The sequence below is a fragment of the Humulus lupulus genome, chromosome 8, assembly GCF_963169125.1.
Source record: "Humulus lupulus chromosome 8, drHumLupu1.1, whole genome shotgun sequence".
NCBI lineage: Eukaryota > Viridiplantae > Streptophyta > Magnoliopsida > Rosales > Cannabaceae > Humulus > Humulus lupulus.
In genome coordinates, this window is record NC_084800.1 from 147816292 (window position 1) to 147842189 (window position 25898).

The 25898-nt window shown below is 37.3% G+C and overlaps 1 protein-coding gene across 1 annotated transcript in view; it reads right to left on the minus strand.

The window, feature by feature from the left end:
* Positions 1 to 726: 726 nt before the first annotated feature.
* LOC133796141 (uncharacterized) overlaps positions 727 to 25898 on the minus strand; it is a 50300-nt gene continuing 25128 nt past the window's right edge. The window contains exons 2-4 of the mRNA XM_062233623.1: positions 2457 to 2466; positions 1099 to 2402; positions 727 to 1048 (exon numbers count right to left, since the gene is read on the minus strand). Of these exons, the coding sequence (XP_062089607.1) occupies positions 727 to 1048; positions 1099 to 2402; positions 2457 to 2466 (1636 nt within the window). The remainder of the gene's footprint in view (positions 1049 to 1098; positions 2403 to 2456; positions 2467 to 25898) is intronic.

Here is a 25898-nt window from a genome sequence, read left to right on the forward strand (position 1 = left end):
GAAAACAAATCAGAAATCAAACAGCCAATAAATGGAAAATCTTCCAAAACAAGAAAGTCAGAATCTGTTCAAACAGACTGGCAATCCGTTCAAACAGATTCATTGAATCTGGACAGTTTTTCAACCCAGTTTCCTTAAATAAATAAGGAAACAATATATCCTTTATTATTGCAAGCTGTACACGATTTATGGGCAACCAAATCAGATAAATGAAAATAAATACTAATAATTTCCATATAAACCAATTTCAAGAAAAGATATTATATATTTATTTTATAATCATATATAGAATAATTTGATTTATATCACACAAAACAGGAAACTAACTATTTTCGAAATGTACCAAAATATTACAAAACAGGAAACTACTAATTTCAAAAATACCCTTTTAATTAATTTTTTCATTATTGTCAAATATGCCAATAAAGGATTTTACAATCTCCCCCTTTGGCAATTTGATAGACAAAATTAATTCAAAAACCTGCAACACAAATGTTAGTGATAAGTAAAGAGAACTCCCCCTGCAAACATGCATGAACTTATAACAAACATGTAAATAAACTAGACTTAACTCCCCCTCAAAATAAGAAGGTCCAGAGTTAAATAAAACAACAAACAACCAGGTTTTTGAAATACTACTCTCCCCCTTTGTGTCTTTCAAAGAAACCAAAGAACCATAAAACAAAAAAGAGTATCAATGTATAATGGACAAAAACTAAAATAAAACTAAACAACTGGATCTTTGGACAGAGATTGAACAACCTCCAACACAAAACGTTGCAGTCCTTCAATTGACATCACTCGAGTAGTCAAAGAATCAATAGAGGCTCGAACAGCAGCTATTTCTGTTGCAACAAGTCCTGAATCTGTGGCAACAGAGGAGGAGGCATGAGGAATGTCATCCGAGGCAATCTTCAGAGATTGGGGCTTGACTTTCTTGGAGGACGGAGCAGCAGTGGCTTCAGTAGGAGGGGCAGAGGCCTTGTAGGAAGCAGCAGTAGTGGGTGCCACCAAGTCTTCTTGATCACGTTGGAGATCTTTTTTCTGCCTACTCAACACTTTATAAATAACTTGAGGAAAAGGGAAATTCAAGTTTACCTGTTACCTTTGCGAAACCCAATGATTTGATCATGAATAACCGAAGCCAAATTTATACCAATGCCGGTCCCCACCTTGTACAAAAATGATGCCATATCAATAGAGATAGTGGCGGTGTGAGAAGTGGGCTTCCAATTTGTTGTGGCAAACTTATGGAGAACAGCATAAGTGTAGGTGAGATTGGAGACCGAGATGACTGTATTAGATGGCCATACCATTTTTTGACCTACCAACTCAGTGATAACCATGTCCTTGTTAAGAGAGGCACCATCAACATCATCCTTGACATCAAGGGGAAGATGCAAAGCAAGAGCAATGTCTTGAGGAGAAAAAGAGAACCAATGGCCCCTAACAAACACTTTGTTATACAGAGGAGATGAAGGTTCAATAATTTCATTAGTAAGATTGGCATAGAATTCCTTGACTATTCTATCCACAAAACCAGAAAATTTAACCAAAGAACCTGTCCATTGTCGATCTTGAAGCATTGTTAGCACACCAAAAGGACGATGATCACTTAAGACATAATTTCTTTCAATGATAAATTTCCTTTGAGCATATAGAACCATATCACGTGCATTATCATTATAGCAAAAAATGGAAGAATAAGGTTTGAAATTTACACCTGAACGTTTTGGAGAAGGTGTAGAACCAGAAATAGGTTTCTTCCCTTTAGCTTTGGATGTCAAAGGAGATGCAATTTTTTCTGAGTCAGATTCGGCTTCTTGTTCAGAGGGGACAATGTCTTCTTCTTCGGGCTCATCAGACTCAGCCTCTGATTCTGCATTTTCAGGAAGCGTTTCATCAGACAATGTGGTATCATGGGTTGCTTCAGATTCTGACTTTTCTTCCTCAGGATCAGATTCGGAGGAAGACAATGAAGGGGGATGAGCTTTCAATTTTTTCTTGGCAGCAGACAAGGGAGAAAGAGATGCGTCCGACCCCAATTTCCTTTTGGGAGTCACAGAGTTTTTCTTGGACTGACTCGGCTTCAAGGGCAATTTGAGTAGCCCAGCAGCAGCAACTTTGGAAGAGGATGAAACAGATTTCGATTTTGCCCTAGCCTCCAAAGACGAATCAAAAGGAAGAGGAGAATGGTCCTTGGATCGAGAGGGCACCACCACTTCAGATGGTGGTGCAACTATGTCAGCAGAGATATCTGGAAACACCATAGGATGTTCATGAGAGAGCGAAAACACCTTCTTGCATGCCTTAGATTTGCAGGACTTTCCAACAGATGTGGCAGCTGCTGGATCAGAAAGAGGTGTCGTTGACACAGACAGAGGAGGCGAAGGAGATGGCACCTTTCAGGATTGAGAAACAGGGATCTTCATGGAGGATGCACCACGAGTTCTCACCATTTTTTCTCTGAAAAACAGAAACACTTACAGGAAAATGAGAGAAAAAAAAAATTAGAAGGAGAAGAAATAACTGAGTGAAATCGTGGGTGAGAAGAAATAGGGTAATGGCATGCCCTTTTTAAATAGAACACTTACCCAAAATGGACACCACGGCAATAAAAGGTTTCCCTTTTTTTTAAAAAAAAATTGTAATTTAACCAATAAAAGGAAACAACCTTTAAAACATCCGATCATCATACAACTTACCTCTTTTTTTTTTTTTTTTTAAAAATCTGTTTATAAAAAATGTAATATGTATAAAAACCCAATCCAAAAAAGGTAACGAGAAATAAATACCCCACACGATCTTTTTATTAACTTTTTCCATTTTTTTTTTAAAAAATCCTAAACAAAGTATAAGACAATAAAGATATAAATCATGATATTCCATAATGAGAAAGAAGACAAAAATAAATTCATTGGAGACAAAGAATATATTAAATCACACAATTAAATGCATAATTTCACATAATCACCACAATGATTCGGTCCACCAAGAATTTCCATATCAAATTATTTTTTTTTATTTTTTATTATTTTATATATATGAACAAAAATAAAAACTCCACCCTAAAAAATCTGCTTTGATCAAAGAGAGTCATCCTGATAAGAATAAAATCAAGGAAATGAAAATAATTGTTAGTGTAAACCATAGATAAGAACACTTGTGAAAATGAAAAAATAGAAAGAATATTCGAGAATAATAAAGCACAATTCAGTCACAAGCACATATTCTTAAGTGAATCAATCAAAATGTATGAGTCTTACACACATTTTTTTTTATAAACTATGTACAATTTTTATTGCATTGTTTCAAGCATAAGTGTGTGTCAGTGTATGCAAGGGAACATTGCCCAATGACAAATAAGTCTTTTTCGAAATTAAAATAATTGTAACCCATGAAGACGCTGTCACACTACACCAGTGGTAGCCCTTTTCTATGGTAGCGTCTCCTCTTCATAACTCCGAATTACAAAGTTCCAACTTACTCAAAAGACGGCTTTCACACACTGATGTAGGTAGCTCTATTCTTTCACAGGAGCTTGAAACAATGCTACACAAAAGGAAGCTCAAACATTAAACATTGATTAATTTACTCGAATATGCCTTGGAGGAATAGATTAAATTTCTCTCAAGAATATACAACCAAAGATTCATAAACACAATACAGATTATCCAGCTTGACACACAACAAAATTTTTCAAATTGATTGACAATTTTCTTAACCAAAAATAACACACATTAGATCAAGCGGACAACACCATAACAAGAGAATTTAAAGAGAACAAACCCCCAAATATTTTCAGAGGAAATCAAAGCGAACCGAATCAAGAGCTTTAGTGAAAATATCTACAATTTGTTTATGTGTTTCAATATATTCCAAGACAAGAACTTTAATTTCAACTAATTCTCTTATGAAATGATGACGAATATCAATATGTTAAGTACGGGAATGTTGCACAGGATTTTTTGAAATATTAATTGCACTTGTTGTTGGGTTTTATGCCCTTAATAAAACCATTTTTCTTATGTAACACGTTATTATTATCAATAAAAGAAGTAGAAATCATTTTGTTTATTCAATTGCATTGTTCGCTTGTTTTATTACATGTTTATTCAATTAATACAAACATTCATAAAATCCTGAACATATGGATAGTTACAATTATGGTGACTAGGTCACAGTGGATTATAGTTGTAATTATATGTTCAAAAGAACAAGTCCTAGATTAGATCAGTGCATTGGATTTTCACTGATTAGGAAATCTACGATATGATCTACTTACACATTAGGAGTGTGATGTCTTGTCCAAGGCATTGACCAAGTAGATATGATCGGATGTATTTGGTTACATCGGACTAGGACCGCTATTGATTATTGATTGATAAATAAGTATCGTTGTTATCGAATCTAATCAATATCACAACGTTGACCATAGGTTAAGTCGATCTTAATTCTGAGTGATAATATTCTGCTAATTATATTATTTAAATCTTTTGACTTGTTCGTTACCAGCTTACCCTACGGTCTAGCCCATACTTACATCTTGGAGATTTAGTAATGAAATTGAGTGGGAGTATTATTCATAGATATGAAATCTATAACTTCTGTATGAGAAGTGAAAAGATGATTTCCTTAATTGCTTTGTTCAAAAGGTTAAATGATTGAGATCTCATTTCTGTGATTAAGTTCACGGAAATATCATTTATAAGGAACTTAGTGGGAGTTAAGGATAAAATACTGATGAGGGGTAAAACGGTAATTTTCACCCAGCTTGTTAGTAAGTCATTGATAGAGGATTGACTAACTGTAATGGTTATAACAATGGATAACGTATTTATGCTTTGGAAAATACGTTCTATGAATTCAAGAGTTCAATTCCAAGTCTATAGTGGAGTCACGAGGAATTAATAAGGTAGTGAAATTATTCGTAAATAAATTCACTGTAACTTATTGGAGCTTGATTTCATGGATCCATGGTCCCCGCATCACCTTTGAGTAAATCATCTAGAATGTCTCAATTAATTGATTTAATTATCAATTAGGATTTTTTTTTAAAGTTGACTAGGTCAATTTTGGAAAATTTATAAAGATATGAGATTTAGAGAATAAAAGAGAATCTTTGGGTAAATTTATTAATATTGATAAATTGGTATCAATATAAATAAATAAAAATTAAATCAAGTTTCAAATTATAATTAGTTAATTTGAATAAGGATTTAGTTAATTAATTAAAATAAATAAATAAATAAAAGGTTTTGAATTTAGGCCCAATTGGGATTTAAATTCAAAATAAAAGTATTGGGCCCAAGTCCATTTGTGGGAGCCCAAGGCTTTTATCTTTTTGTTTATTAGTTTAATTAATTCAAAATTTAATTTTAAATTTAAATTTAAATAAAGCCCATTAAGTTGTCTATATAAGGAATATGATATCTAGGGTTTTCATAAGTCAGTATCAGTTAATTCATTGGTAAGTGAAAACCTAGACACTCTAATCCTTTCTTAGCCACTTTCTCTTCTTCTTTTCTAGATCTCTTTCTCATGTGTTGAGAACCAGCCCACACTAGTTCTAGATTGATCAAAGGCTTGGTGAGGAAGACTGTGTTGCTGATCTAGTTCAATCTCTTGATAATACTCTACTACAGAAAGGAATCAAGAGTTAGAGAGATTGAAGGAAGGAGTTGTTCCAGTTCCGCTGCGTATTCGTAAGTTTCTACATCATTGTATTTATGTTAATTTACGAATCTAATGTTCATATGTATGTCGTGTTATTCTATGTTTCTATTATGTGTTTGGAAAAATAATAGGAAGCATGCATCTAGATTTAAATTTTAAGATCATACACTTGTATTATCACAAAAAATAGTTAAAGTGTCAAGATCAATCCCATAATCCATCATCATTTGCTTCATCCACAAAAGTTGTGCACAACAACTTCCTGCTGCAATGTATTCGGCGTCAGCTGTTGAGAGAGAAATAGAATTCTATTTCTTCATGTGCCAAGAGACAAGATTATTTCCCAAGAAGAAACATCCTCCACTAGTGCTTTTTCTGTCATCAGTGTTACATGTCCAATCAGCATCACTAAAACACACTAGATTAGGGTTAGTTTCATTTGAATACCAAATACCATAATCAGCAGTCCCATGAACATATCGAATGATTCTTTTGACAGCTACAACATGAGACTCCATGGGATTTCCTTGGTACCTGGCACACACACCAACACTATAACTCAAATCAGGTCGACTAGCAGTGAGGTAAAGAAGACTACCAATCATGCTCCTGTACAGTGTAGGATCCACTTTGACACCATTTTCATCTTTGGATAGCTTCACAGTAGTTCCCATTGGTGTTTTGGCAATCTTTGAACTTTCAAGTCCAAACTTTTTCACCAAGTTCTTAGCATATTTGCTTTGAGAAATAAATGTACCTTCATTTAATTGCTTGCCTTGCAAACCTAAGAAATAGGTCAATTCTCCCACCATGCTCATTTCAAATTCCTCTTTCATTTTCTTCACAAATACCTACACCTCATTGTCAGAAGTAGAACCAAACACAATATCATCGACATAAATCTGAGCAATAATTATGTTAGATTTAATATTTTTGATAAACAGAGTTTTATCTACTCCACCCCTTTTGTATCCATGAGAAACAAGAAATTGAGAGAGTCTCTCATACCAAGCCCGAGGGGCTTGCTTTAAACCATATAGAGCTTTCTCCAATTTGTAAACATGATTAGGGGCATGGGGATCCTCAAACCCTTTGGGTTGTTCAACATATACTTCTTCATTCAAGATCCCATTGAGAAATGCGGATTTGACATCCATTTGGAACAACCTGAAACCAATCAAGCAAGCAATAGACAATAATAATCTAATTGATTCAAGTCTTGCAACAGGTGCAAATGTTTCATCAAAGTCTATTCCTTCCACTTGTGTGTACCCTTGTGCCACTAATCTTGCTTTATTTCGCACGATTGTATCAAATTCATCAGATTTATTTTTGAAAATCCATTTTGTGCCAATAATATTAGTATGCAACGGTCTTGGCACAAGGATCCACACTTTGTTTCTAAAAAATTGTTCCAATTCCTCCTGCATAGCTTTAATCCAATTTTCATCAGTTAAAGCTTCTTTCACATTTTTAGGCTCAATTAGAGATAAGAAACAAACAAATTGAACAGCATTACTAAACCTTCTTCGTGTTACCATACTATCTTTTGGATTTCCAAGTATTAAATTTGCTGGATGATTTAACTTAACTCTGGTTGATGGCTCCTTTTGGACTTCATCCAAAATAATATCTGGAAATTCCTTTTCTGTCTGTTCAGAATCTGTTTCATTGGATTCGCGATTTGTTGGAACAGATGGACCAGACGTTGCAACAGTAGTATCACTGACACAAGCTTCTTTGTGTTTTTCAGTAGGTTCATCAATAAACCTTTCAATTTCTTCCTCAGTAGAAAACTCAGAAAAATCCCTGGAATCATCAATAACAACGTTAGCCGACTCCATTACAGTTTGGGTTCTCATGTTATACACACGATAGGCCCTGCTGTTAGTGGTGTATCCAATAAAAACACCTTCATCACTCTTAGCATCAAATTTACCAAGATTTTCTCAATCTCTCAAAATGTAACAAACACATCCAAAAACATGAAAGTAAGCCACACTTGGCTTCTTACCATTCCAAATTTCATAAGATGTTTTAGATGTACCTGGACGAAGAAAAACACGATTTATGATATAGCAAGCAGTGTTAATTGCTTCTGCCCATAACCGTTTGGTCAATTTTTTGCTGTTTAGCATCACTCTAGCCATTTCTTGAAAAGTGCAGTTTTTCCTCTCTACAACTCCATTCTGTTGAAAAGTTTTGGGAGCTGAAAACTCATGAGAGATACCTGCAGACTTACAAAAATCATCATAGATAGAATTCTCAAATTCTTTACCATGATCACTTCTTATACGAACAATTTTTCCAATATTGCAATCTTTTTCAACTTTTAATTTAAAGCAAAGAGTTTTAAAGGCATCAAAAGTGTCAGATTTTTCATTCAAGAAATCAACCCAAGTATATCTAGAAAAATCATCCACACAAATAAAATTTTCCTTTTCCCATTTAAACTCTCAATTTGAATTGGACCCATAAGATCCATGTGAAGCAATTCTAAAACTTTCGAAGTGTTTATGTCAGAAACACTGTTATGTGTAATTTTCAATTGCTTACCAAGTTGACAACTCTTGCACTTACCATCAGATTCTTTACCTAGCTTAGGTAAACCACGAACACTCCCTGCATGTGACAATTTTTTCAAGGTTTTGAAATTTATGTGGCCAAGTTTAGCATGCCACATATCAGTGTTATTACTCACAACAGATTGACACATAAAAGATGGCAGAAGAGTGTAGCAATTGTAATTAGATCTATAACCTTCAAGAACATTCTCACCATTCTTGTTTAAAACAAAACAATTCTCTTTATCAAAGTTAACAGTATAACCTTGATCACAAATTTGACTTATGCTTAGAAGATTAGCTTTAAGACCTTCCACAAGTAACACTCTTTTGATTCTAGGCAACCCTTCAAAGTTAAGAGTACCCATACCAAGAACATTACCTTCAATTCCATTGCCAAAAGTAACAGACCCACAATGCATAGGTTTTATGTCTGTAAGAATAGACTTGTCACCTGTCATATGTTTTGAACAACCACTGTCAAAATACCAAAAATATGAAGAAGCAGATCTATCATATTCACTAGTAAAACCAGCTAAACAATTATTCTTTTTGATCCATATTTTCTTTGATTGAACATTTTCCTTTTTTACTCTTTTGAAATCATCAAAATAATTGAATTTTTCAAAATAATTTATTTTTAGCAAAATTCATAAGAGTAAAACACTTAGGACGAATATGACCCTTCCTACCACAGAAATGGCAGATTGGAATGAATTTTTTGAATTTACCATTGGATTTACCTGCTGACTGTGTCCTTTCTGTTGGAACAATCCGAGTACTGGATACAACAGATTTCACTGAGGATGACACAGGAACATCAGACGTTAACATCCCAGCCGAGATAAAGACAGTTTTCTTTGATTTTTGAGAACTTGAAGCACCCAGTCCCACATGACTTCTTTGACCTGAATTCTGTATATTCTCAAAAATAGTTGAACCGGGGTTAAGCATTCTAACATTTTTCTCAAGAGTATCCAAATCTTTAGACAACTTATTAATTTCAACATTTTTTGAAATTATTTCTTTTTCCAAATTTTCATTCAGATCAGTAAGTTGTTTAATTTCAAGGAATAAATCTTTATTTTTGCTTACCAATGACCGATTTTCAGAACACACTTTCACCCATGAACCATACATATTTTTGTAAGATTCACTCAAAGACTCATCATTCAATTCAGATTCATCACTATCAGAATTTTCTTCATCTTTTGAAACATTATTCAAGCAAACAATTTTTTCATTTTCAGATTTAAAAACATATAAAATAGAAGTGAGAGCGACATTACCTTCCTCATCTTCACTACTTTCAGAGTCATTATCACTCCAAGTAGCAATCATACCTTTTTTGTTCTTTTTCAAAGTATTTGCACATTCAGACTGGATGTGACCAAATCCCTCACATTCCCTGCACTGAATACCCTTTTTATTAGTTTGAAAAGGTTTAAGAGAAGAAGGATTACCTTTTGACATCTTGCCATTGAATTTCTTGTTTCCTATCTTATTCATATATTTTCGAAAATTCTTTGCAAGCATTGCCATTTCATTATCACCATCTTCATCATCTGAGACTTCCTTTTCAGTGCTCTTGAAAGCTATGGTTTTCTCCTTTTCTTTGGAAGTACTTGGCTTGTCTATTTGACGAATCTTTTGATTTAACTCAAAGGTACGAAGTGACTCCATCAGTTCTTCTACCTTCATAGTACTGAAATTTTTTGCCTCTTCCATAGCAGTGAGCTTAACATTGAACCTGTCAGGAAGAACTCGAATGATTTTTCTAACAAGAACAGAATCATCAAGTTTTTCACCAAGTGCAAAATACTCATTAGAAATATCAGATAATCTCTCATAAAATTCAGATAATGTTTCAGAATCAGACATTCTAAGGTCATCAAACCTGGTTTGTAACATGATAAATCTAGACCTTTTAACATCTACAGTTCCTTCGAACTGAGTTTGAAGAATTATCCAAGCATCTTTAGCTGAGACACATGTGGAAACAAGTTTTATAAAACTTTCTCCAGCACCATTAAATATGGCGTGAAGAGCTTTATAGCTGGATAATTTTTCTTCTTCTATGTCCCAAACAAGTTCAGATCTTACAATTGTGCTTCCATCTTCACCTTTTTCAGTAGGAGGTGACCATCCAAACAAAATTTCTCTCCATGCTTTCTCATTTTGAGCTTTTATGAAAGCTCTCATCCTAACTTTACAGTATGGATAGTTTGAGTCATTTAGCAATGGAGGTCGAGACACGGAACTACCTTCTGCAAAGAAAGAAATTTCACACAAAACAAATCAAACGGAAAAATAACCACAAGATATCACTAAGAGTTTAGTGAACCGCTCTGATACCAATTGAAATTTCATTTTTTATGATTACCAACTTAATTATTTAAATTAAAAAATTAATTGTTGAAATGTTACAGAAATGTTTAAACAGATACCAAGACTGTTTGAACAGAAACCAGATATGTTTAAACAGTTTGTGACCAGAAGATAAAAACGAACATAAAGTAAAGAACACACGAATTTTTACGTGGTATCAGCAATCTTTGCAGATTGCTACTAGTCCACGAGGCCACGCCCAGAGAATGAAATTTATTAGAAGAATATCTAAATGATTACAAAACCAAATTGACTTATACAAATAAAGACTCCCTCTTGAATTTTTCGCAACTGTTGTAATCTAAACTCCTAATCAAATTTTTGAAGTGCTAAGATCTTGAACTCCCTTCAAATCATAACACTTGCAGTTTTCCTCCCGAAAAGTGACTCACGAACAAGACTTCTCCCGAAGCTTGATGACCAATGTCCAAGTGTGTTCAACCTGCACAATTAACACAAAGAAAACAATATAGAAGTACACTGTAATAAACCACTAAGAACTTGCTGGACTCAAGTTCTTCACATAATAAAAAGTCTCTCTAAAACTTGAAAAATATTTGGAAAACAATACACCAAGAGAGATGATCAAAAACCAACGACCTAAGGATGATTATATACATTTTAGAATCCCTTTAGGTCGTGGAAAACAAATCAGAAATCAAACAGCCAATAAATGGAAAATCTTCCAAAACAGGAAAGTCAGAATCTGTTCAAACAGACTGGCAATCCGTTCAAACAGATTCATTGAATCTGGACAGTTTTTCAACCCAGTTTCCTTAAATAAATAAGGAAACAATATATCCTTTATTATTGCAAGCTGCACACGATTTCTGGGCAACCAAATCAGATAAATGAAAATAAATACTAATAATTTCCATATAAACCAATTTCAAGAAAAGATATTATATATTTATTTTATAATCATATATAGAATAATCTGATTTATATCACACAAAACAGGAAACTAACTATTTTCGAAATGTACCAAAATATTACAAAACAGGAAACTACTAATTTCGAAAATACCCTTTTAATTAATTTTGTCATTATTGTCAAATATACCAATAAAGGATTTTACAGAATGTATATTTGCCGGTTAAATAAGGGACAACCATGGATTGAAGAAGAAGATGGTGAATTCTGAGGTTAAAAGGAAAGGACCTGGTTGCAGTTGCTGGGTGCCTAGTTGTTGAGGAAGATACCACTGAGGTTATATCAGATAGACCAGACGAATATCGAATCAGTGAATAAGGTTTCAGATGGGTTCATGAGCATTCTGTGGGATAATTGCCTCATTTAGGGAAAAGAGCGTGTAACAGAATTAAGGCAGAGACAGAAGCAGTATCTGAGACATTATGAAGTATAGCACTAGCTCAGCGAAAAGAATTAACGTTCAGTTGAAGAAGTGTTTGACATGAGGGTTGATCAGATGGAGCATCTTATTATGGGACATGTCAATACAGTTTGACAAGAAAAGGGCCAAGTCTACCAGGATAGGATAATGTTTACAAGAATTACCCAGTTAAGGATCAAGGCAAGTGGCGTTTCAAGAATTTCCTCTTGTACTACGTAGGGTATGATGGAGTCTTGGTAAAGGCTTTTAAATTTACCAATGCATCAGCGGCTCAGGTAAGTTCGTTAAGTAGAGAGTACAGGGATAATGTTGATGAGTCATATTCATATTGATGAAGGATGTTTCAGACTACTCCTAGCTAGAAGCAGAACCCGAATAACACCTTTATTGATAGTACCAAGGTTAAGGAAACAAGGTTACAGGTAAGGTTCCAAGAGGGACAAGTTCTGATTTCTCCAGAAGATGTTCAAGGTCATGTTATGGGAGGTAATGGGATCATGTATAATGTAATTAAGATGGAAACCATAAGGGAATTACTAAAGGAACGCCATAGGGGCGAAGAGCATAGTGAAACCAGAGGGACACATCTACTACTGTATGAGGCATGTTCGAGGACATCCATACTTTGAGTAAGGTAACATGAGAACATAAAGTGGATCTGAATGGATGGTTGCATACTTGATTTTCAAAAGTTGGTATAAATATTGATTCACATATCACGGTATTAAAGTTTGTATGTATGGACGGGTACATGAGAACGATGTGAGAGACATCGTCCTTGCTTAGAGTGTGGAGTTCCGGTGCAGTATGCTATGAGTTAAGGGGCGTCGTGTGTAATTGAAAGAGTGATCCTTGGCACCTCACAGTGGATGGAAAGCTGATAGTCATGCTAGTTAACCATGTTTATAATGAAGTAATGACTGATTTTTCTTTGGAACTAGTGGTTGATAGTTGGTAAATATATTCCTATGAATGAATAGTGAAACGCAGGAAGATGATCTTGTAGGAAAGGATAAGAATCCTGCTACTTTGGAATAGATGAGTTCAACTATGCAGATCAGATGAGTGATTCGAATGATACTGGCATTGAGGGGAAGATGTGGGATGAACCTTAAGTTACCCCTTACGGTTATTACATCCAGGAAATTGAATGGATGCTGAAACTACACTTTGTATCTTGGGAGGTGCACGACCTAATCGTTATTAAATAAGAGGTAATAATCAGAGTCCATAAGGGCTACTAGGATTCTATTTTATCCCGAAGTTGGTATAAAAGGATATGATTATGAACCCTAGGGGTGGACCACCTTAGGTCACAGATGAGGTAAGTAAATACGAAAGTTGTGGTTTGACCTATTTTGTTGACACACCATGGTTGGTGTGAGTGGGGTATCAAAAGAGAGAATGGGTACGAGAGGAGACCACACGTCTCCATTGGGCACCAAGGGTGATAGTGTCAGATTGGAATCCATGGACTTCCAGGTTCTGGAAAAAAAAAGGGTCGTAGAGTGACTCCAAGTAGAATATTGTGAGACAGGGAATGAGAAGTGCTTACTTCATAAAGTGAACTTAGGGACAGGAAGTACCCTACATCATAAATGGCTCAAGGAACAGTGAAATTATTAAGAAACGTTAAGGTCAGGAGTGTCTACATTATTGCAAGGACATGAGAATTTGCAAGTCTAGATGTGGGAACATGGAGTTCCAGGATTGTGAACTTTGTGTCCTCTGTGTGTTATGGACTAACAAGAGTACGATGGTTCAGGAAGGAAAAGAGGTTTTGACTCTAGAGTTGGCTTATGTTTGATAGATCCTAATAGGGATTAGGCCAGGGGCCTATTGTAATGCCCCGGATTCCCTATTATGGTTAATGGCTGGTTTAGTAGGCCGGGAGGGCCATAACTGTTTAATTATGCCATTTAAATGTGTTTATGCATGTTTAAGAGAATTATATTATAATATAATGTTAAATGCATGCATGTGAGTCCACATTTGTTTACAGGGGTATTATGGTAATTTGGCCCGTTGAGGGTATATTTGTATATTTGTATGTGCGATAATGATATATTGTGAGACCACATTATAATGTGGATTGGTTCGAGTATTTCGACATGAGACGATCTTTAAACGAGATTTATCGGTTTTGTCATAACAGGTTTGAGCTCGGGGCTCGGGGTGAGTCTCGGGGTGACATTAAAGGTTATAGCGTTACCGAGGATTTTAGGGTAACGAGTTATGAAATATTGGTGTTTGAGGATATTGAGATTAGTGGGAATTGGGAAGCGTTAATTATAATTAACGGGTTTAGCGGAATGTACCAATTTTTCCCTTGGGGTGGCTTTGGAGACTTAAGATGACATGAGGGGCATTTTGGTCTTTTTAAGGAGGATATATATAAGGTTTAGTGGCTGAAGGCTGTGGAATAAAACTGAGAAAAACAGGGGTTAGATTCTTCTCTTCCCGTACCTTCCCATAGCTTCATCTTCTTCATTGCTTCTTTGAGAGTTTTGTGTTCTTGGTGATAATTCAAGCTAGAGGAACTCAAGGCTGGGTTGGAGCACTTGTGTTAGCCTGTGTGGGAGGTTTAAGCTAGTCTCAAGGTGAGTTTTGGCCATTAATTTCAGTTAGTACTCTGTTTTCGTTCTGGTTTTTAACTCATGGATTTTGATGTGGGGAGTGAGGATTAAAGGGAGTTTTTGGTGTTAGATGATTGGGTTTTGGTGAGGAGGTGTTATAGGTAAGGTTTGGGGGTTCAATTACATGTTTGGAGAAGGTTTTAAGATGGTTTGAGGGTCTGGTTTGAGAGGGAAAACGCAGGGTTGAAAACTGGTTCGTGTTGGGCATTCTTGCTTTTCTGGGCTGGGTGCCGCGGCACGGCTTTTGTGTGCCGCGGCCCAGGTGCGTCTGGCAGATGAGGCTTAAGGGTGTAAAGCGGCACGGATTTTTGGGGCCGCGGCCCAAGAGGCCAAATTTTCTAGAAAATGGGTTTTAGTTTAGGGATTCAAACCATAGGCCTCGGGGTTGGACCTAGTACCCGGTTGGGTAGTTTTTGATGTCTCGGGGGCTGGGATTTGGTTTGGGAAACCCCGGTTATCATTTTTATTGATGAATCCTATATTCTGGTTATGACCAGGTGACCATCGAGGAATTTAAAGGTTGATCGTTCTCAGGGGTCGTTCGTATAATTATTCTCACTCGAACCAGAGGTAAGAAAACAGTGTATGAATATAGTTGCACCCTGTACAGGTATATGGCATGTATGATTTGATATTTGAGGCATGCTGGTTGATATATGTGGACATGGATTGCATATTAAATGCTAGTGAACGATGATTACCTGCTTGAGACACTGACTAGTCAGGGACCGACTCTAAAGTCGAGAATCATGCATTGAATGGCTCTATAGCATTAATGCCTGACCGACCCTAGGGTCGAGAAACTTACAAGCGCTTGCCTGGCTTACAACCAGATGATTATAGCCAAGGTATATGACCCCGGTGACTGTTTGTCACATGGCTAAGGGACGTTGTCCATAGTTTCGACTCCAGAGTCGTGTGGAAGGTTATGTTGGTGACCAATCACCATACACCTGTCCTAAACAACTTATGAAAGATTCATTTCTCAGTTAAGCCCTGGTGACCCTATCGTCACATGGCTAGAGGGAGCGATGCTCATTATTGTGACTTTTGGCTGTTGTCACCTAGTTGTTGGACTGATAGTCCTGAATGGTTATTATGATCGTTGTTGATATTATATCATGTTTTACTATGTTTTCTTGCTAGGCCTTGGCTCATGGGTGCTATGTGGTGCAGGTAAAGGAAAGGAAAAGCTTGGCCAGCCTTGAGTGGAGAGCTTGGGCGGTGTGATGTACATACAGGGCCGCTTGACTGCCACGGTCAAGGAGTTCTTAGAGGGACTAGGGGTTTACCCTATTTTTGTCGCTTAGGCCGGCGGGGACTGTATATTTGGAACTGTAGCAACTCTTTTGTAACATGAACTACCTGTAAACATTTTGAAAAGGCTCATGAGCAGTTTATTTAGTTAATGAAAAGTGCCCTTTCCTTTTGACTGGTTTTACACCTTAACCTGTTAACAACACTTAGATCACGTTTTAGCCAAAGGACTCGGGTAACGGGTCAAATTTCCGGTTCACCGTTCTCCGTAACTGTTCTGGGGTAGCCAGGGCGTTACACCTATAATTTGGCCTTACCCCAGTGCAGGTAGAGGCTTACGAAATGTTACTGGTGCCAATGTTGAAGGGGTGACAAGTACAACCCCTGATTGTGTAAGGAGACCCTGGAAACTTAGTGGAACTTACTATGTAAGGAAAAGCCAGTGAAATTCTGAATAAAAGAAAGAATGTCTTACTAATTAAGACTAATGTTCTTGTGAGAATGTTGCAAGTAATGACTAAGTAAAAGAACTGAATCTGGGATTATAGTCAGGTTTGTAGGATTAGTGTTCCGATGTATGTGAATAACTTCGAGGACGAAATTCTGATAAGGAAGGGATAGTTGTAGCCTCCGAAATTTTCTAATAAGGCTTAAGGTCTTGATTAGCATGCCGAGAGGGCAATAATGGATTTAATTATGATAGTATATGAATTATGTGGTAATGTGATTAAACATGCATGAATGTGTGTATTAAATATGCATGTGGCCCCATTTCTGTGATTAGGGGCTTGTTTGTAATTTTGAGTGAGAACACAATGTTATGGGGATATATTTGAGATGTGTGATCCGAGACGATTCTAGGGAGCAAATTAGCGGAATAGTCACAACGGGGTCAAATACCCGGCTCAGGAGGAGCCCAGGGGTATTTTGGGTATGTTATATGTGTTTGGGGATGACCGAGTAATGGGTGGTAGTCTAGTAATGGTTTGGACGTGTCGGTATTAAATTGGAATTTATTAGGAACTATTGGGATGTGGAAAATGACGATTTAGCCCTTGGGGCTGTTAAAATATAGGGTTATGTCTAGAGGGAATTTTAGACTTTTCAGATGGGAACAGGTTTGGATGGCCTTAGATAGTAGAACCCACCAGAAGTAGAAAGAACTCTCTCCCTCTCTCTCCCTACACGTTTTCCTTCCTCTCGCTTTGGTGTTCTTGGAGCTAAGGGGGGATTTCTTTGAGGAACTGGCTGAGAATTGAAGGTGTAAAAGCCTAGAGACTGAGGAATCAAGCTAGGATTGCTTCAGGGTTTTCATTTGCAGAAGGGATAAGTGAATTCTTATGCTTCTTTGTTGAATTATGAGTTTGATATTGATGTTTTTTAGTTTCAAACTCAAGGTTTGAATTTTGGGCTGTAATGGAGTTTTGGTTTAGCTACTACTGTGGTGGTGTTGTTTAACATACTTGGGAATACTTGAGAGACTTAGTTATGGCTGTAGTTCATGTTTAGGGTGGAATTTTGGTGAATTGAGTTCAGGAAAAAAGTAGAAAATGGTGGAATTTCTAGGTTTCAGGCTTGAGTCGCAGCCCTGTTCTTTAGGCGTCGCGGCCCCTGTGTTCGAAGAGGCTGGAAAACCTATGTCTCTAGGCGCGCCGCGGCCCGTGTCTCTCATCATGGAGGCTTTATGCGTCTGACTTAAGGTGCTGCGTGGCCCAAGCTCTCAATGTTGGCCATTTTAGGGTTTTAGGTTTAAGAACTCAAACGTTAAGGCTCAGGACGGATTTTACTACCCGGTTTGATAGAATCCAAGGTCCCAGAGGCTAGTATGTAATTCCAAATGCTTTTAATTAATTTAGATCATAATGTATTTTTATTAATACGTTGTGACTAGGTCTTACTGCTCAGGCCCAGGATTAGGATCGTGCTGGGGATTGTTTTGGATTGTCAGCTTGGGACACCAGGTAAGAGAACTATTTGTACCCGTAGATCTATGTGGTGTTATACTATATGTATTGTTTATGTTTGCTATGTCATATATATTAATATGAATTGTTGAGAAATATTTTTATTGCATACTATGCTTGAAGTTCTCTTGCTAGGCCTCGGCTCACGGGTGCTCTGTGGTGCAGATAAGACCAAGGATGATGGATCTTACAACCATGAGTTGGAGGGCATGGAGCGGTGCGTACATGTTTGGCCTACCTGGCCGCCACGTCTGGGGTTATTTTAAGAAACACGTGGTCAACGTTCGGTTTTGTCGCTTAGGTCGACTGTACTGTACCTTTGGATTTTAAATGTATTTCAAAAAGTGTTTTGGGATCCCAATGGAATATTTTTATGACTTTCAATGAAAGGCCTATTTTTTATACTTAATGTTTATTAAATGAGTCTTTATTTTTATCCAAAACACACTTTTTAAATCTTAAACCTCGATTAGTGAGCTAATGGCACATTTATAAATCACTTGGTAACGGCTCTAAGGAAGTAGGGTGTTACAATATTTGTACTGGATTGACTCTCTTCGAAGGTTGAATGAGTGGATTGTCAATGATAGTCCTTGAAGATCGGGACGACGATGTCTCAAGTTATTACTTTATGCCCTGTAGTCTTTCTTGAGTATCGTCGCTAGACGTATACACCTGCAATCAAAAAATTTATACTAGTGAGTATGTAGTTAATTAAATTCAATAATAAAAACAAAACTTATAATAGTCCCCGACAACGGTGCCAAAAATTTGACGGGTGTCATATGCCATATGAAATTTAATTATATTTTTTTTATTCACTTATACCAACTACGTTAGTACAACAGTAAATAAGGGTCGAACTCACAAGGACTATGATCCAATTATTATTCAAAATAAGAACTAAACCGAAATTAGAAAGGGATTTTAGTTAGAAAAAAGAAAAACATAAAATGAAATAAATATCAAAGACTAAATAACTAAGGATATAAGGATATTAAAAACTGGTCAAGAATAACTCTCCACATTCGACAATCAATCTGTCAATAATGACGAATTATATTCTCTATTCCCAATAAAAATATTAACCTGGCAGATAACACTTAAGCAGTCAATTATCTCAGTTTCCCTATTATACTTAATTAAAGCTATGCTCTCTTAACTAACCTTTTTTACCCTAAATAAACCCATTAAGCATGTGATCTATTTGATCTACTAAAAGCATTACACTCAATAGAAACATGTTAATCTACGGAACAAATTCACTAAGCATGCAATTCATTTAACCTAGGTTCTATTTTTCACGACAATTAAAATACGTGTCACAATATCCTAATTGTAATATATTACTCTACGTAGAATTCTAAACTATTAGGTGAATATCAATCCTAAGATGATAGTAGAATAATGAAAAACCCTAATTAGCGACCGTCAAAACAAGATCCATGACATTCAAATGGAAAAATAAAAGCAATTTAATATAAGGGAATAGAAGAAATAAAATCCATCAATGCATTCAAGATCTCATGTCTAGGATTTGAAATAACTCTCAACTATAAAGAAAACTACTCCATAATCATATTCATATTCACAAACATAAAAATTAAATGAAAATAAAAGAGTTTTGAGAAGAAAGAAAAACTAGATTGAAGAATGTTTATGCTAAAGTCTTTTCCCATCCTCTCCTGCTCTAGCCTCTATAATTCACAATCCAAAGTTTTATTCAAAGTTAACCCTAATCCCTTTTATATCCCACCAAAAATAACATTTCAAATTGAAATTTTAAGAAAATGTTGTCTCACGGCCTCGACCACTGATTCCTGGTGGCCGCGACCATGAGGTTTTTCTGGGCAAGCTTCGCATGAAGGTCGTGACCAGGAGATTGGCATAGCTGCGACCACTACTCTCTAACTCTCAGGCCGCGGCGACCGCCCAAAATTTGCTCGCGTGCTTTTTCTTCGTAATCTTCAACTTTATGCTTGAACTTCCACTTTAAAACACTTCAAACTTGTTCCAAACTTCATTTTCTCAAGTCCTATCAATGCACATCCATTCCTAACCACAAAAATATATCAAACTCATCAATAATACCTTAGAAAGTATTTTATGGCTTAAAAATCAAAGACTCGTAAAACAAAGCTAAGAACACCTAAAAACATTTGAAATTAACATTATCTAAGTGCGAAAGGATAACAAATATAATGTCCAAAATACTCTTATTAGATTCCTAATTAGTCCCACTAATCTTCCAAACACTTATAATTTCCCCCAACAACAATTCATACTCTAATATCCCCGCTAACTCATCAAATTACTAAAATACCCTTAGGCTCAGCTTGAAAATTACGAAAAAAACCCTATTAACATAAATGGGCCTATAAGCATTATTGATACCCCTAAACATGCATAGATAGTCATATCATCATACAAATCATATATTTCACGTAATCACACATGTAGTCAATTAAATTCACATATATAATCCTAATTAAATCACATTAACACATAAAATATAGTTTTGCCCTCTTGGCACACTAATTAGGGCACTAAGCCTGTAAATTTAGGATGTTACACTTACTTATCTTTTCAATAATCAATATCAGCCTAGTCCAATGTAACAAAATACATATGGTCTTATCTACTTGGCCAATGTCCTTTATAGGACATCACACCAGATGTGTAAGTAGATCTTATCGTAGATTACCCAATCAGTAAAAATGCAGTGTACTTATTTAATCTTAGGACAAAATACTTTAGAGCATATAATCACAATTATAATCCACTTCAACCGAGTCACTATAATTGTAACTATACATATGTTTGAGATTTTATAAGCATTTGTATTAATAATAATTAATCATGTAATAAAACATGTAAAAAAATGCAATTTGATTAATAAAATGATTTATACTACTTTATTGATAATGAATTAATTACATAAGAAATGTGGTTTTATAAGGACATAAAACCCAACAAACTCCCACTTGAACTTTTAAAACAAATGCGACATTTCTCTCAATCCCATTCCCTCTATATGCTTTGTAAAAGTTTTGTCTCCAAGTGACTTTGTCCTCAGATGAAATCTTCATGACCTTCACTTCTCCCCTTGCCAAGTATTCTCCGATGATGTGATACTTCTTCTCTATATGCTTCACTCTTTTGTGGCTCCAAGGTTCTTTAGAATGTTGTATCGCCCCATCATTGTCACAATAAAAAATGAGGGGTTTATCCATTTTTGTAATAACACCAACATTTTAAATAAAACTTCCTTAGCTAGGCTATTTCCTTAGCTACCTGAAAAAGAAACTATGTACTCAGCCTCCATGGTAGAATCTGAGATCGTGGATTGCTTAACGCTTCTCCATATCGCAGCTCCACCCCCAAGAGTAAACACCATTCTAGAAGTTTACTTTTTATCATCGGCATCAATCTGAAAATCTGAATCGATGTTGCCTAACAAGTTCAGAACTCCACCCAAGTAGACTTGCATATAATCCTTGGTTCGTCAAAGATATTTCAGTATGTGCTTGACCACTATCCAATGTTCTCTTACTGGGTTTGACTGGTATGTGCTCACAACTCCCACTACATGTCAGATGTTCGGTCTAGTGCACAACTTAAAATGGAGACTGCTTTTAAAAAAGTGGATTCCATGTCAGTAAGGTAAACATCCTTCCTTTGAATCTTTCGTAGAGAAACACTCAAGCACCTTATCTATGTAAGCTACTTGAGATAGAGCCAAAGTTTTGTTCTTTCTAACCCTCAAAATCTGGATATCAAGAACATAACTTGCTTCACCCAAGTCCTTCATCTGGAATTGAGTTCCGAGCTAGTTCTTTATGTCTAATTCTATCTTGACATTGTTTCCAATGAGCAAGATATCATCAACATGGAGAATCAAGAATACCACAATGTTGTTTTCCTTGAGTTGGTATACGTAGGGCTCATCAACTATCTGCTCAAAACAATAAGTTTTAATGATTTCATTAAACCTTAGATTCCAGGAACGTGAAGCTTGCTTAAGTCAATAAATGCATATATTTAACTTCCACACTTTCTTTTCTTGTCTAGTTACTTTAAACCCTTCTGGTTGATCCATATAAATGGTTTCATTTAGGTTCTCGTTAAGAAACCTTGTCTTACCTTTCCATCAAGTCATGCCTTGTAAGTTTTTACCTTTCCATCAGCTCCTCTCTTCTTCTTTTAGATCCCCTTGCACCCAATGGCCCTAAAGTCACTAGGTGATTCTAGAAGATGCCATAAAGAATTACAATACATGGACTCAATTTCCTGTTTCATGGCTTCAAGCCAAAGATCCTTATCAGCACTGTAACGCCCTGGCTACCCCAGAACAGTTACGGTGAACGGTGGACCGGAAATTTGACTCCTTACCTGAGTCCTTTGGTCAAAAACGTGCTCTAGGTGTAATTAACAGGTTAAGGTATAAAACCAATAAAAAGGAAATGAAGATTTATTACAAACAGCTCTGTAGAGCTAAACAAAACATTTACAAGTGGTTCTCAGTACAAAATGGTCATTACAGTTTTAAATTTACAATCCCGCCGACCTAAGCGGCAAAAATAGGGTAAACCCCCTAGTTCCTCTGAGAACACCATGACCGTGGCGGTCAAGCGGCCGCATATGTACACACCACCACATCAGCTCTCCACTCAAGGCTAGGTGAGCTTTTCTTTCCCTTTACCTGCACCACATAGCACCCATGAGCCAAGGCCCAGCAAGAAAACATAACATTTTTCAATAACATTATCAAATGATTATCATTATAATCATACTGAACATAAAGCTTTCAACAAGCAAATGAACATCACATGATTTTAGCAGGAGAGTGGCTGTTAAGTAAGCCACTAGCCTCCAAGCTCTCTTTTCTAGCGGGAGAGTGGCTGTTAAGTAAGCCACTAGCCTCCAAGCTCTGTTTGTTCATCAACCCTCAGTGTCGGTCAGGCATTAATGCTCTTTGAGCCATTCAATGCTAATGGTCGATTAGATCTAACCTCCGTTGGCTTGCGTGAACCACGCTAAGTCCATCCTTGACTAATAAGTCAGCGCTAAGTGACCAGTGTCCAGTATCACCGCCGAACTTGACTAATAAGTCACAGCTTCACAGCTGACACTAACACCTTTGCCAATTCTGACTGACAAGTCAGTACAACGTGACCAGTGCCCAGTACCACTGCCGAACCTGACTAATCAGTCACAGCTTCACAGTTGATACTAGCCCCTTTGCCAAGCCTGATTAATTAGTCAGTGCTATGCTCAAATGAACAACATATGCTAAGCATTCCATGTTCAAACCATGTCCATATTACATAACCAACATGCCTCACAAATATCCACGCATGTCACACTTGGGGTGCAGTTTTCTTACCTCCGGTTCAAGCAAGAACAAATAGAAAAGTGGCCCTGAGAACGATCGACCTTTTTGGTCCTTTAGCGGTTACCTGGCCATAACCAAAATTATGGGATTCCGTCAATAAAATAAATAATAAAAGGTTCTCAAACCAAAACCTAACCTCCGGGACCTCAAACACTACCCAAACGGGTAGTAGGTTCAACCCCGAGGCCTTAGACTTGAATCCCCATGCTAAAAAGCTCACTTTGCCCAAAAATGCCTTAAGGGCCGCGACCCTCCTTGGCCATGCCGCGGCCCGCCCCTCAGACAGAGGCGCCTGAACCCAGCAGCTCCCAAGGGCCGCAGCTCACCCTGGCCATGCCGCGGCGCAACGCCCAGTTCAGCCAAAACCCCTGTTTTTCTTCCTCTACGATTTCACTTAGAACCAACCCTTCAAACCCAACTTAAACACCACCCAAACCTCTCTCAAACACCCATTTCAACCCCTAAACAAAACTCAAAACTCTCCCTCATCATAACCCAAGACAACCCCCTAAAACATCCATCAATTCCAACAATCCTCCATAAAAACACAAGCTGAAACTTATCATTAAAACAGGGAAAAACCAGAAAAGTAATGATCAAAGCTTACCTCAAACTTGGTATTGAACCCTCTCCAATGGCTGAACCAAGACTATAGCTTAAGCCCCGTGATTTCATAGCTTAGTTCCACCCCTTGAGCCCAAAATCTCCAAAGGAGAAGCAAAGAAAATGAAGGGAAGGGAAGGTACGGGAAGGATGAAGCAAACTCTGTTTTGGGTTCTGTTTTACAGCCATCCATACATCATATATATCCATAACACAAAAGACCATTATACCCCTAGGTATAATAAAGCTCCTATAACCACTTCAAGGGTAATTTTGACATTTTCCACCTACACCGTTAATGATAATTAACGCTTCCCAATTCCCGCTAATCTCAATATTCTCAAACACCAATATTTCACCTCCCGTTACCCTTTAATACCCGGTAACACTCTAAACATTAAAAGCACCCCGAGACTTACCCCGAGCCCCGAGCTTAAGCCCGTTATGACCAAACCGACATTAAACATTCCTTGATCGTCTCATGCCAAATGGCTCGAACAAACTCACATCTTAATGTGGTCTCAAATTATATCCCCAACATGTGAACAATTAATCAATTTACCCTCAACGGGCCAAATTACCATCACCCCCCTGTAATAAGAAATATGGACTCACATGCATGCATTTCACATCATATCATAATATAATCAACATATACATGCATTTAATAAATTAATAACATAATTAAGCAAGTATGGCCCTCCCGGCCTACTGTTCACGCCGTTAAATACATCGGAGAATTCGGGGCATTACAACTATCCCCTCCTTACTGAAATTTCGTCCCCGAAATTTACTTGAACAGCTCAGGATACTGACTCTGCATATCTGATTCCAGCTCCCAGGTCGCCTCCTCGACCTTGCTGTTCCTCCACAATACCTTAACCAAAGGTATTGTCTTATTCCTGAGGACCTTGTCCTTTCTATCAAGTATCTGAACTGGCTGCTCCTCAAAGGAGAGATCTGGCTCAAGCTCCAGATCTTCATAACTCAGAATATGGCCCACATCAGATACATACCTCCGAAGAGCTGATACATGAAACACATTATGCACGGCAGACAACGCCAAAGGCAAAGCCAATCTGTAAGCCACCTGACCAATCCTCTCTAGGATCTCAAATGGACCTACAAATCTAGGACTCAGCTTGCCTTTCTTTCCAAACCTTCTCACCCCTTTCCATGGTGAGACTCTGAGGAAAACATAGTCTCCTACCTGGAATTCCACGTTCCTGCGCTTGGGATCAGCATAGCTCTTCTGTCTACTCTGAGAAGCAAGCATTCTAGCTCTAATCTTCTCAATAGCCTCACTGGTCCTCTGAACTACATCAGGACCTAAGTATCTCCTTTCTCCTGTCTCATCCCAATGAATGGGAGATCTGCACTTCCTACCATATAGCATCTCATAAGGTGCTACTCCAATGGTAGACTGGTAACTGTTGTTGTAGGAGAATTCTATCAAAGGCAGATATTTACTCCAAGATCCACTGAAATCCAGTACACATGCTCTCAGCATGTCCTCCAAAATATGGATCGTCCTCTCAGATTGCCCATCTGTCTGAGGATGATAAGCTGTACTGATCTTCCACTTTGTCCCCATGGCTTTCTGCAAACTCCCCCAAAACTTGGAAGTAAAAGTGGGGTCCCGATCTGACACGATCGACGTAGGTGCACCATGGAGCCGCACGATCTCTCTCACATAGAGATCTGCATACTGATCAACTGTATATGTAGTCCTCACTGGCAAGAAGTGAGCTGATTTTGTGTAGCGATCCACTATCACCCAAACGGAATCATGCTGACCAGTAGTCCTGGGCAAGCCCACCGCAAAATCCATCGTGATGTCTTCCCACTTCCACTCAGGAATACCCAGAGGCTGCAGTGACCCTGCCGGCCTCTGATGCTCAGCCTTGACTTGTTGACATGTCAAGCACTTAGCCACATACTCTACTACATCTCTCTTCATCCCCGGCCACCAATATAACGATCTCACATCCTGGTACATCTTCGTGGTGCCTGGATGTTAAGAGTAAGGTGTAGTATGAGATTCATCCAGAATCTCTCGCC